This window comes from Thermobia domestica, chromosome 3, assembly GCF_964235325.1.
Source record: "Thermobia domestica chromosome 3, izTheDome1.hap1.1, whole genome shotgun sequence".
NCBI lineage: Eukaryota > Metazoa > Arthropoda > Insecta > Zygentoma > Lepismatidae > Thermobia > Thermobia domestica.
Window position 1 is genome coordinate 320,593,699 of NC_137456.1, and position 13,513 is coordinate 320,607,211.

The following is a 13,513-nucleotide window of genomic DNA, read 5'->3' on the forward strand; positions in this document are numbered from 1 at the left end:
TATCTGTGCAGTACCGTGCCGTGAGGAACGAGGGGGGGGGGTAAGAGGGGTAACGGCCTCGGGCGCCGAAGTAAGGGGGACGCCAAATTCGGGAGAGAAAGAAAAAAAGAGAGAAAAAATACTTGGAATATACATATTGGGAATACAGCGTATACTCTCGTCCCGGGCGCTGATTTTCCACGGCACGGCACTATATCTGTGTTGAATTTTATGTAGTTGTTCTCTGTATCACTTTGTACCGAGAATGCTCCCAATAAAAATCATGATACCAAGTAGTAAATTTGAAACGTTATTTTATTACGTATTGCATACCACATTATGTATATCATTTAGCAATAAAGATCGTCCCTGCACAGTATTTCACCTATACCTACACGTCCCTATACCATCTTATAGCCCCGAGGTCAGGGGTAAAAATGGATCTGAAAAGGTAGGGGGACGTATGACGTAACGCCGTCCCTGTGCCTATCTTTGCCCATTGTGTTTTTTAGGAAGTGGAGGACGCCATACATACTTTTTGGAAGTGGGGTGACGGCGACCCCCAGCGTTCCCCCTCACTTTTACCACTGGCCGAGATAACTCAGGACAAGTATCTGCAAGTTTCTTAGCTTCTTTTTTCTACACAGTAGAAAAGATTTGAATTGTTTTTTTAAAAAGGGCGTAGACCTATGTGCAATTAAAAGAAAGAAAAAACAAACTTGTCGGGAAATGACAAAAGCTGTTTTCTTACGAGATGGTTTGGTACGTGAATAAAAGAAAAATGCCTTGTATTTGTAACACGTTTCAAGATACATCTTTTAACACAAATTGTTACATCTATTATAAAGTATTTATTTCTTTAAAAAAAAAGTTTAAAATTGTGAAAAATGTTACATACGCACTTTTAACAGAAAGCGATTCATTTATAAAGAGGTATTTTCATTATGTACTCTTCTATATTCAAACAATACAAACAAACAGTACAAATATGGTATTTTTTTGCCAGAAAATCTCCTGATAATTAAGTCCTTAAGGGTTTAATTGATAAGATTATTACTAAGTCAACTGTCTTTAGAGCGTAGCCTACTAATCATAGAACCAGTTGTTAAACTACTGGAATGACATCGCTGACCATATCCAATCAAGGAAGAAAATTCTACATACAAATGTATTTTTCATATATGCTAATGGAAAATCATACATCGGGATAGAAGTCAAATTCTTTCAAAAATAGGTAATTAATGTTATCGCTATTTGAAATACGATTCTGAGAAACTAGTGATACTACGCGATACGAAGCGAAGGAGACCTCCTGCATACTTCTTGACTGATTTCAACTACAAACAGTGCACATTATGTGGAATCCTTAAAATGTATATGATAATATTATAACCAAAATTGAATAATGAATTAACAGGGATACAAGACATACAATTGAAAGTTGACTTTCACTACACTCATTTTAATTATTTATTTTACACTGGTAATATTGTTAGTGATTCCTTGTATACATCAGATACGAGAACTTCAACATATTAGAAGGGAACGAACCACAAATTCACCGGAAAGTAATTCACGTCCCTCTTAAGAAATGCATTAGGGGGCGCGGTGGCTCAGTGGATGCCGGTGGGTGTAGCCGAGCGGTCTGAGGCGTTAGGCTGATGATCGTGAGGTGAAGCACATTGGGGGCTTGAGTCCCTCTGAAGAGCAAGGGTGGAATTTTAACTGTCCTCGATGTTTCTGTGTTCGTGTCCCTCTCGTGTCTAGTAGTCCTGAGAAATGGTTAAAATAGAAAAAACAGTCAGGAAGTTTAAAACAAAAAGTGGTAGAGCGTTCACTTCCGGTGCTTGGGGTCCCTGGTTCGGTTCCAGCTCGCGCCGTGTGGACTTTGTGGTGGACGAACACCGTGCTCATGGGCTTTTCGAGATTTTCCCGTTTGCTCCCACTATCTTCATTCCAACATTTCATTCATTTCTCGTAATCACCGTCTCCTTTAGACTAACTGGCATAACCGTGAGACGTAAAACTTAAAGATTCCATTTTTTCTAAGAAATGCATGTATAATTAGAACTATAGTTTTCGAAGGTGCGTGTTTCTCAACCAAGCGTTTTATTCATGTACTAGGAAAACAGTTCAAGAAACCAATGGTAGTGGCGAGAGATAATCTAAAACATATTCTCCAGTGATGACAACACTCAAATACCAAAATGGTTGAAAAGCTCAACGGTGAAACTGTCCAAATGCCAAAATAGTAAAAAGACTCAACGGACTGATTGTATACCAAGACGATTAGAATAACCTTCGAAACAGTCCAAACACCTTAAACTCGAAACGGAAGAATCAGCCACGAAAACTGTTAGAAAGGTGGGTATACTGACAGTTTTCATATTTGTAAATTCTGATTTTTAGCTGTCTTTGTTTTTTGCTATTTTTATTGGCATTTTGACTCCTTTTCTTGACGTTCGTTTGCCTCTTCGGTGTTCCGACACTAAGCGATGTGATCCAGCACAACATGAAAATCATGCTCTTGGAGCTGAATATATGATACGACTTTTTAAATTCGATGTTTCGTGACGATTTAATCTGCTTCTGACATTTTCATAATAGCACAACAAATAAGAATAGCATTTGATTTGATTTTGAGTGTAGCGTCCCTTTTAACTGCAAGGCTATATGAGACGTAAACTTACAGGTGAACATGGAGTGCGATCCACACTAAAAGAAGAATGAAGTTACATGTTGTCAAAGCGCGATAACAAAAATATCGATGCCGATGTCAATCGTCTATAAGTTATCCTAAACGTAGATTCATGACTGCTAATGCACTGCCAAATTTTCTCAACATCCAGAAGATTTGTCCAGATACGAACCAGATCTGGCCTCATCCAGATACGAACCTCCTGTCTTTGGCTCTTACCGATTTTAAGGATCCACAATAAGAACAAAAGAGCGTGATATACAATACATCGAACAATTGGTAATGATAATAGTACTATTATATAAGAAAACATCTAAATTGTGCTTACTGACATAGAAAAACTACGACTGTCTAAACAACGAGAAATTAAAGTAGTTCTATTACAGTTCCTTTAAGGAGACACTGAATAATTACTTCTGAATTAGAAAGTTAGAATTATTACCTGTAAACTGTCTCCTTGCTATTAAGCAGGTGACTATCATCACAGCGCTCGCAGCTGTGGCAACGAATGAGAGGAAACACCTCCAGTGAGCCATGCGTAGTGTATTATAGTAGGAACTCATTTGATACGAGAAAAGAACCTACAAATAAACAAACCAGAAAAATATTATAAGGTGAACAAATGACCCAACGTCTTACCACTCTATAACACTGTTCAACAAATTTTGATCGAAAGTATGTAAATGTAGTATTTTTACAATCATTTAAGCATAATATGAAAGGAAATGATAATAGAAGAATTTTCTTAGCTCAGGTTGTGAAGAAAAACGCCCTTGTACAACAGTAGCTGTATATATACAAATGTAATATTTATAGAACATTTAAGCAAAATCCTTCTAAAAACCTACATTTCACTATTTTTTTTATCTATTTCACTGTGATGTGATAAGCTGGGGAGTTAAGAAGTACCCTAACCTATAACTTTCTATACCCTTGTACTTCCTTTTTCAAAATTGCGCAAATACCAGTTTCACAGCGATACAGAAAAAAAGTAACCGTGGTCAAGTTAAACATTAACAATTCCGTAATAAAAATCAGTATTAACATCAAAACATGAAAAATGTGTACAAATACCTTTTTGTGCAAGAACTATGGTAAGGACGGGGCAGATGGACGGTGGGGGCAGACCGACAGGAGTTAAGAAATATGGTAATAGGAAACATGCTAACCTTACAACAGTGAGTCTAGTCGTGTGTGGTGTTTGGTTATAGTTCGTGCTTTATATGGCAGGAGTAGAATTCACTGAATATTGTGTCTGTACAGCACTATTGCGAAGAAATTGGCAACAATTACACAGAGACAAGTGTCCCAAAACGTGATTTCTAAAATCTCGACTTTAGAAATTAAATATTTGACAACGAAGGAAAGTTGTTAAACATTGGCGGGAGGAGCAGCAGACAATAGATGGATAGGCACACGCGCCACTATAGTAAATGAACGTTACGTACCCTCTATCGAGTAGGGTCAGAAATATTTGAAACCAATGTGTGTGTGTGGGGCAGACGGACACGCAATTAGCGGGGCAAACGGACAGTGGTCTAAATGGTTAGTATGAAGTAGAAAAACAATATTTCTGTGTATGTAAATTACTTAAGAGGCGGTTTTTTGTTAATCAGTACTACCATTTTTTCCAAAGATGGTACGTTATCGATCTCGCACAACAGACAGATGCAAATAGGAAAATGAGTCCATAGCCACTGCTGTTAGACCCGTACGTGAAGATAAGATGCCTCTGTCAACTGTAACGACAACTTTCAATGCCCCTCGTAATACACTACGACAACGCGTTATGTCATCACACATAATCCGAAAGTTTGGAAATCATACAACATTCTCAGCACAACAGAAAATGGATTGGAAAAGCATTTACTTGCCTTGGTCGAAATCGGATTTGGGTTAACTCTACACGAAAGTTGGCGTACAACTTTGCTGTTGAGAATAAATACAGACACATATTCAATAATGATGAAAAATTGCTGGTAAAGATTGGGAGCATGGTTTCGTACAACGTCACAAACCACTTAGTGCGCGTGTAGCGGAATCATTGTCCTGCGCTACAGCTAGAAGTTTAACTCGTGGAAAATATATGTCGTGGGAGAAAACTGGGTAATGTGTACAGGTTGTTTTTCTGGTTCCATGTAGAATGGGATCCAAATGGTCGTGATGCACACTTTGTAGACATTCATTGTAACAGTGTTAGTGGTTTGTAAACTGTAACTGTAACTGTCCGTTTGCCCCACTATTTTTGTCCTTCTACCCCCACCCCATGGGGCATATGGACATCTTGCACCCTTGTATACTAATTGTTCAATATATCCTTGACTAATTGACAAACTGATTTCTTTATTATACCTTTACTTTGTAGAAAGCTTACTGGTTTGTAAGAAACATCTTGAGCTCTCTTCAGTCATTCGTATTCATACAAGCAACAGAAATCTGCTTAGCATGTCCGTTTGCCCCGTCTTTACCCCCCACTGCAATGTAGACAAAAGTTTCAAGTGATCCCTTGTACAGGATTATGTTTATTTTATTTTGAGCGTCTTCGCTTGGTTTGCCTTTTGTAGGTTACATCTGGAGCATCCCTTGCAATAGTCCAACAGTAGTCGGCCAATATGTTAGAACTCCACTTTCCCTCATATCTCTTCTCCATGGCTGCAATATCTTGATGGAAACGCTCACCATGTTCGTCACTTACTGCTCCACGATCTTCGGGAAAGAAGTCTAGATATGAATGAAGAAAGTGGAGTTCAGAGACATATTGCAACCAAGATTTTCGTAGCACAATAACAACTTTGCTACCAGTTGTTTGTAATTTGTTCCTCCCAAGAACTGTGAACAGACACTCTTAAAGCTTTCCCACGCAGCTTTCTCCTCACCTTGGAGAATTTCGTCGAACTTGTGATCTTTGAAGTTGCCTAATCTGTGGCCCTATGAAAACACCCTCTTTAACTTTGGCATCACTTAATCGAGAGAATTGTCCTCTTAGGTACTTATAGGCCTCATCCTCTTGGTTCATGCTTTTAACAAAACTTTTCATAAGACCTAATTTAATATGTAGAGGGGGAAGCAAAATTCGGTTACGATCTACCAGTGGTTCATGCTGCACATTTTTCACTCCCGGCTGAAGAGTTTCTCTGGTACTCCAATCACTTTTGCGGTAATGAGATCCACAATCTCTACTATCCCATTCACATATAAAGCAACAATACTTTGTATACCCTAACTGTGTACCTAGCAACAGTGCTATTACCTTAAGGTCACCACAAATGAGCCACTAAAAATCGTAATATTTAATGGCTTGAAGTAAACGTTTCAAGTTTTTATAAGATTCCTTCATATGAACTGCGTAATTTACAGGAATTGAAGGAAGTTTATTTCCAATATGTAAAAGCACTGCCTTTAAACTCGCCTTGGACGAATCTATAAAGAGCCTCCACTCCGTAGGTTCGTAATTAATTTTAAGTGCCCTCATGAGATCATTTACATCTCTACATGCCACAAGTGTGTCTTCCATAGTAAAAAATGAAGTGAACATCTTCTCCCTATTCCGATACACTGAAATATTTACTTTTTCCTGCAATAAATTCCATTGCTTTAAGCATGACGCTAAAATTTCGGCTTTGCTTTTCGAGAGGTCCAAGTCTCTGATTAGATCACTTAGTTCCTCTTGAGTAAGTCTATGTGGTTCACATGGAGGTTCTTCTACAACAAACGTAGGGTTCTTCGAAGTACTTGATTTAGAAGCTTCAACTTCTTGATCATCATAAAAAAAAAAAAAAAAAAAAAAGATCGTATTCTTTAGGTGGGTCAGGAACAGGTAGTCCTTCTCCATGTGGAAAAGGGCGCATTGCAGAAGGAATGTTAGGATAGATCAAGGCCCGCTTCTTCTTCGTGGAAATTCCCTTCTTGACGGAAGGAACCATACAAAAATAACAGTCTCTGATGTGGTCGCTTGGCTCCCTCCAAATTATGGGCACTGCAAAAGGCATTGAGCACCCCTTCCCATTAATCCAATTTCTTAAATTGCTGGCACAAGTGTTACACACAATGTGGGGTGCCCAAGATTTATCTTGGTCTCCAATTTTACAACCAAAGTAATATTGATAGGCTTTTCTTATTAGTGGTGTTATATTCTGCTTTTGTGAGGAAAATGTCACTTCCCCACATACGTAGCAGAAGCTATCCGCACTGTTTACACAACTTTGCGGCATTTTTGTTTATTGAAATCCTCAAAATGTCACTTGAAATAGTTCCGACAACTATTTAAAAATATACATTCGAAATACCAGTATTTTTGCGTACTTGTAGTTGTATTTTTATGTCCTGCACTACACAAACGTCACACCCAAAACGCTGATAACTGCACTAAACCAGTCTTTTCTAACAATAGCAGAACACTACTGAGATCAGGAACACAATGAAACCAAGCGTTCATATAGTTTCTCCAGTGTTGCCGGATCAGTGTAACATTTTACCCCAAACGAAGCCGAAATAAGGTATATTTATTTTTAAAGCGTTATTATTAGACATTTGTATTTATCGATCTAGAAAAGGCTTTTGACCGCGTGAATTGGGAATTGTTGTTGGGAGTTCTAACAAAGATAGGGTTGAAATGGAAAGATAGAAGACTCATAAGAAACTTATACATGAACCAACAAGTAAGTGTTAGGATAGGAGAAGAACTGACGGAAGAGAGTGCAATTGGAAGGGGAGTTCGACAAGGATGCTGCCTCTCGCCAACACTATTTAATGTCTATCTAGAAGAGATAGTGAAAAGGAGCCTACATGATGATGATGGCATTTCGGTAGGAGGTAGAATGATTAGATGCATAAGATTTGCAGGCGATATGGCGCTTGTTGCAGAATCTGAAAAGAAAATCAATAAAATGTTAGAAAAAATGAGAAAGGGGATGAAAATAAATGTTAGAAAGACAAAAGTCATGGTGATTGGAACGAAGGGGTCTGTGTCAAATATAAAAGTAGGAGGGGAGAAAATAGAACAAGTGAATAGTTTTCGATACCTGGGTAGTATTCTTAGTAATGACATGAAATGCGAACGTGAAATAAAAGCAAGGATAGGAATGGCGAAAGAAGCCTTTAAAAGAAAGAAAAGTCTGTTTTGTGGGACCTTGAACAAAGAGTTGAGAAAAAGACTCATAAAATGCTTCGTGTGGAGTGTTGTACTGTATGGGGCGGAAACGTGGACATTACGTAAAGGTGACGAAAATCGACTGGAAGCCTTCGAAATGTGGGTGTGGAGAAGAATGGAAAGAATTAGTTGGGTCGAGAGGAAAACGAATGAGAGAGTGTTAGAAATGGTAGGTGAGAAAAGAACACTTTTAGATATTATTAGGAAGAGGAAGAGAAACTGGTTGGGACATTGCCTAAGAAGAGATTGTATCATGAGGGACGTCCTAAAGGGTATGGTGGCGGGAAGGAGAGGGAGGGGGCGAAGGAGACTACAATTAATGGATGATATTAAAACAGAAAGATCATACGCGAAGACGAAAATGTTAGCGGAGGACTGTGGAGCATGGAAGCTTCTCAGCTGCGGCAAGTGACCTGCCAATAAAGGCAGAATACCTATGATGATGATTATTATTATTAGACATGCCTTTAATACGAAAAGTAGAGCTAATATTCGAAAATAACTTTCAAATTCGTGATCAGAACCACAAAATCAATAAGAATTAGCTGATTTTTTTCAATTTACATTTTCGTTGTTGAATAGAGTAATAAGTACTTTACGTTGCTACTCACTTCATGTTCTCTATAGTGAATTCGTCGGAGGCACAGTGGCTCAGTGACAGAGTGCTTACTTCTAGTGCCTGGGATCCTTTGTTCGAACCCGGCCAAGTACTTTTCCGGTGGACAATATCATTTTCGTAGGTTTTCTCGGGCTACTCCTGTTTCCTCCCACACTATCATTGTACCACCATCCACCAATTGTTCTACCATGATTCACTTGCCTCAATGATCGTCTCTTTTAACCTAAAAGGCGTAAACGTAAGACGTTAAACAAATATTTTATTTTATTTCATGTACACTAAGAAAAAAATATAGGTGGCGTACTTAAAAAGATAGGTTACATGCGTAAATCTTGTAGTTTTTGGACTTAAAGTACAGCAGACGTATAATTGAAAACGCATGTTTTATAATACTTTCTGTATAAGTTTTCCATCTATATGTACCATCCGTATGAAACAATGTAGGCGGTCAGGATTTCACATACAAATGGACGTATATAACATATAGCTGACGAAGGTAACATAAGTATATGCATGTTATATACGGAAAACTGTTAGATGTCAGACATCCTGCAACGGCATGATGTAACATCTAAGGGCAGTGCCTATGTAGCATACGGATAACGTACGTTCCGTGCTGATTTCTATAGTAAGCAAGAGGATACCGTATATTTGTACAATATACCGCTGTCCGGAGAACGGATTTTTCTCTGTGTACTATAATGAATTCGTGCAAAGTAATGAATATTTCTATTGTCAATAATCAGAAAGACAAAATATACCCACATTCAATCGTTAGAAAGAGAAATGAACGTAAACGAGTAAAATATTCTTTCTAGTTTCCTTTAAAAGTAAAATTTACAAAACTGGTGCTAATGAACAAGATTTTTTATTCTGTGTATAACTCGCGACACAAGTGTCTGCCGCGACAACAGCGACAGAAACTGTAGCTTACTGAATACAATAAGCACTATTAGAACGGTCTAAAACGTAAACGTATAATATTAAGAAATTTTATATACAAATATTCATAATAATAGGAACCTTTCAAAGACTGAGGAACTGTCTTTCGTTATTTGTTCTTCGAACTGTTTGTTCTTAAGTACATACTAACAATAATGAAGAACCTTCATTTTCCTTCCATCCTCTATAACCAGCACAGTTGCTTATAAGTGCAATATTAAATAAGAAAGGAACCAAGAAAATTCTCTCGCTTTTTTCAGGGGCCTATGTTCATTAGGCCCTCACACCTTGAGTTGAATACGAATGGAGATAAGACAAAGGTCAGTCATTGGTATGGGCATATCCAATATACTACCTGGTTGTGACAGTTCAGTTACACCGCGAACTTGCGTAAGGACACAGTGAACATGGGACCTCCACAGAGTGTGATAAGGAAGTGTATTCTGTACGAGTTCAAATTAGGGTTAGACGCCGCTGCGGTGGGGCGGAAGATATGCCGGACCTTTAGTGAGGTTGTCGTGACTACGCGGGCAGTGCAGAGGTGGTTTAACAAATTGAAGTACGGTGACGAAACACTCGAAGACGCACGACGTGCCGGAAGACCAACACATGTAGAATATGAAGATCTTCAGGCAGCAATTGAGGCGAAAAGTGGCCAGATATGTGAGCAACTGTAACTACAATTCTGTGTGAGTGGAGAAACCATTCAGCACCACCTCCATCAACTTGGGAAGCACTAGAAGTTGGGTCGATGGGTCCTACATGACTTGACTCCCGAGTCAGAAAGCAACGCGAGCAGACGCCTGTGTTTCTTTCTGTCTCGTCTGAGGAAGAAGCCATTTCTGGACAGAGTGTTGACATGTGATGAGAAGTTGGTCCAGTACAAAGCTCCACGGCGCCGTCACCATTGGTTAGCATCCCATAAACCGGTTCCAAAGCAGATGAAACCAGCACCGCACCAGAAGAATGTCCTGCTGTGTGTTTGGTGGACTGCTCGCGACATCCTGCATCGGGAAGTGCTGCCAGCTGGACAGAGCATCAATGCAACTATGTACTGTCAGCAGTTGAATCATGTTCAACAAAATTGAAAACTCTGTAGCCAGTACGTCTGAATTGCAAAGAACCTTCCTGTTACAGGACAACGCTAAGCTTCACGTGTCTAGGATGACCCAGTACACAATTCTACGCCTTGAATGGGAAACACTATTGCGTCCGCCATACTATCCAGATATTGCACCGTCCGATTATTACTTGTTCTATTCCTTGGACAATCACTTAAGAGGACGCCAGTTCAAATCCCTAGTAGAGGTGCAAAATGCACTTGATACCTTCTTCGCTTCACGGCCCACCAACTGTATGACAGAACGTTGGCAGAAGATCGTCAATGCTGATGAGGACTATTTTTGATCTTCCAGGTACGTCTTAGGTGTCATATTGATGTTCGAAAGTGTTGTGTGAAAAAGCGACAGAACTTTCATGGTTACCTTTATAGTAGCAAGCGAATAACAATAGTAATGCTAATTAAATTATGAAACACCAATAATTGACCCAACGTTACCAAACATACCTCACTAAGAAATATAAAGAACAATGTAGCCCTATAATCATGTTTAATATTGTTTTCTCGATTTGGTTGGTTAGTTTTCTTCATCTGTTTTTCAGCAACGAGGCAACATGAGATGTGGACCTTCAGTTTAAGTATGGTTTCCCGATCTTGCATTTTATTCGTGAATTTTCGTTTTCTTTTGGCACTCTTCAAGTTATTCATTTTTGTTTTCGTTATGAAACAATTTCTGCGTTTTATTTAATTAATAAAAAGAACGATAGTATTGGATACTTCTATTTTTTATAAATGAATGCGAATGAAAAATAATTTAAGATAGATTTATCAGAAATACTATTAGAAATGGTGCCCAACAATGCAGCTTACGAGATAAAAATGCAACACATTGTGTTTTGCACTCATATCTAACCGGTATACCAACCTTACGTTTAAGGTAGGTTTGGATTGGTTTTACCGTCTAATCTATCTTCTGTCAACACCGTCTTCATTACATCGCAGTTTCGATCGATGGTGAATATACTGATTTCAGAAACAGTGGTTACTGTGAACTAATAACGATAAGATGAGGGTAACTACCAGGACTGCCACTTGTGGGAGCAAGGGGGCAACTGCTTCCCCGGGGAAGCTTCCCGTAGTTCGAAGGGGGCCCACTATAAGACAAAATTTTCTTACTCCAGATACAATATGAACATAATATTATAAATGAAGTATCAAACAGGTTCACTACATTACATAAACAAAACAGCACACAAAAAGTAAATAAAACATAAATGAGTCGTGGGCCCATTTCAGTAAAAAGTGTCTACTAATAGGGCCCTAGAAATAATATTTAATTGTGTGGCTTTGAAATTTGTCAATATTTTCCCTTAATTAATTTGCCTGTATGGAACGGGCCCAAGGGCATAACTAACGGCCCCGCAGACTTTGATGTGCGAGAGGTCCCACAGGCTCCAGCGAGCAAATACAGAATAAGAGAAAGATTGAAAGAGGGGGCCCAAAAATTAAAAAAAAAAAACTTTTTCTACGCGTATTAAAGCTTGCCCCCGCAGAAAAAAGTCAAAGTTACGGTGCTGGTAAGTACCGAGATCTGGTTAGTCGACGCCCGATACGATATTTTCGACTAAAGACGAGATCGAGACTGAGACCTCTATTCCTCCACCGACCGTCCCTATTTTTCTCTATGAAAAATCTCCCAACTATAAGTTAAAAATGGATTCCGACCCACCATTATGCGTTTAAATTTGAAGGCTTCTCCACTGAGAAACGAACCGACTACCTCGTGCACCAAATACTTACATACTAATCAGTAGACTAGCAGGAAGAGCTATTACTATGTTTTCTATAGAATATCGAGGAATAAAATTACTATCATTTCGAAGAATGAGCAAATTAAAAGGTGAAAATATAGCATATGTTAGAAGAAGTCGGTGCGATTAAACAAGGTACTCTTTTTCTATGTTGCGGCAGATAATCTTGGGTTGCTATATATATATATATATATATATATATATATATATATAAAAGACGTCATTTACTTAATTTAGATCTTGATCAGGCATCTTTATAACAGTGACATTCATGTTCATTGTCTTAAATATAACATGGCAAACGAATCATTGCCAAAGAAACTTACATGAATCCACATGCAAATTAGAAGTGATCCGAAAGCTAAACTGGCACTGATTAAATGAATCTCTAATTGATGAGTAGCTTGGAAATTGCCGACCACACTGAACGAACAGAAGCAGACAGTTCCCAACAGGATACCAAGTTTATTCAGCTTACGCAACCATGGATTGGAATTCGCCGTGGCACGGAGGAACGTCTGTACTTGACGGTATCGTACGTAGATCAATGTTGCAACTGTAATTAAAGAAAAGAAAAGAGTAGAAACAATAAAGGAGTAAGCCTATGAGAAATACTATCATATATATATATATACTAAGAAACATTTATACACTAAGAAATATATACATATATATATGTGACATAAAAAAAATGACTATTTGAGTTAACATGAACAAGAAGCGGGAAAAGTGCTGACGGCCGTTGGCTACTCTTTAACTTCGAGAGTCATGCATTGAAAATTTTATTGTAGGCCCTATGGACCCTATGGCCCTATGAGAAGGGAACCTATGGGCGGCTGTGGATTCACCTCGTGTATTATAAGTTAAAATAACTACTAATACTTGACAAACGGAACTTCAATGGTAGCGTATCTTTTCTTTGTAACATTTCAAGTTAATAAACGTTTTCACTTTGGATAAGTCATTTCGAACAGGATACTCTGTGACATCACAGTTTTCTAATTGTATTCTCAGTAAACAATCACGTAGAGTAAACACAAGACAGCAAACCTAGCGTTGATACCAGAAAATGATGAAGTCAAATAATGTTTTAAACGATTCTTTTGCAGATGCACTAATCATGGATTCATAACAAACCGAACACTGCCAACAATGTTTTATTTCATTCCATCTATCTCGTCTTCCACCTCTTCGATCAACCTATTCTCTTTCTCCTGGCTTGGTCGTCAACGCTCACTCCTACGTCACGCATTTG

General features: G+C 38.5%; 1 protein-coding gene across 1 annotated transcript in view; it reads right to left on the reverse strand.

The window, feature by feature from the left end:
- The window catches only part of LOC145681155 (DNA damage-regulated autophagy modulator protein 2-like), an 80,754-nt gene that overhangs the window by 10,242 nt on the left and 56,999 nt on the right, over window positions 1–13,513 (reverse strand). The window contains exons 4-5 of the mRNA XM_081752602.1: window positions 12,585–12,814; window positions 3,120–3,258 (exon numbers count right to left, since the gene is read on the reverse strand). Coding sequence (XP_081608728.1) covers window positions 3,120–3,258; window positions 12,585–12,814 — 369 coding nt within the window. The remainder of the gene's footprint in view (window positions 1–3,119; window positions 3,259–12,584; window positions 12,815–13,513) is intronic.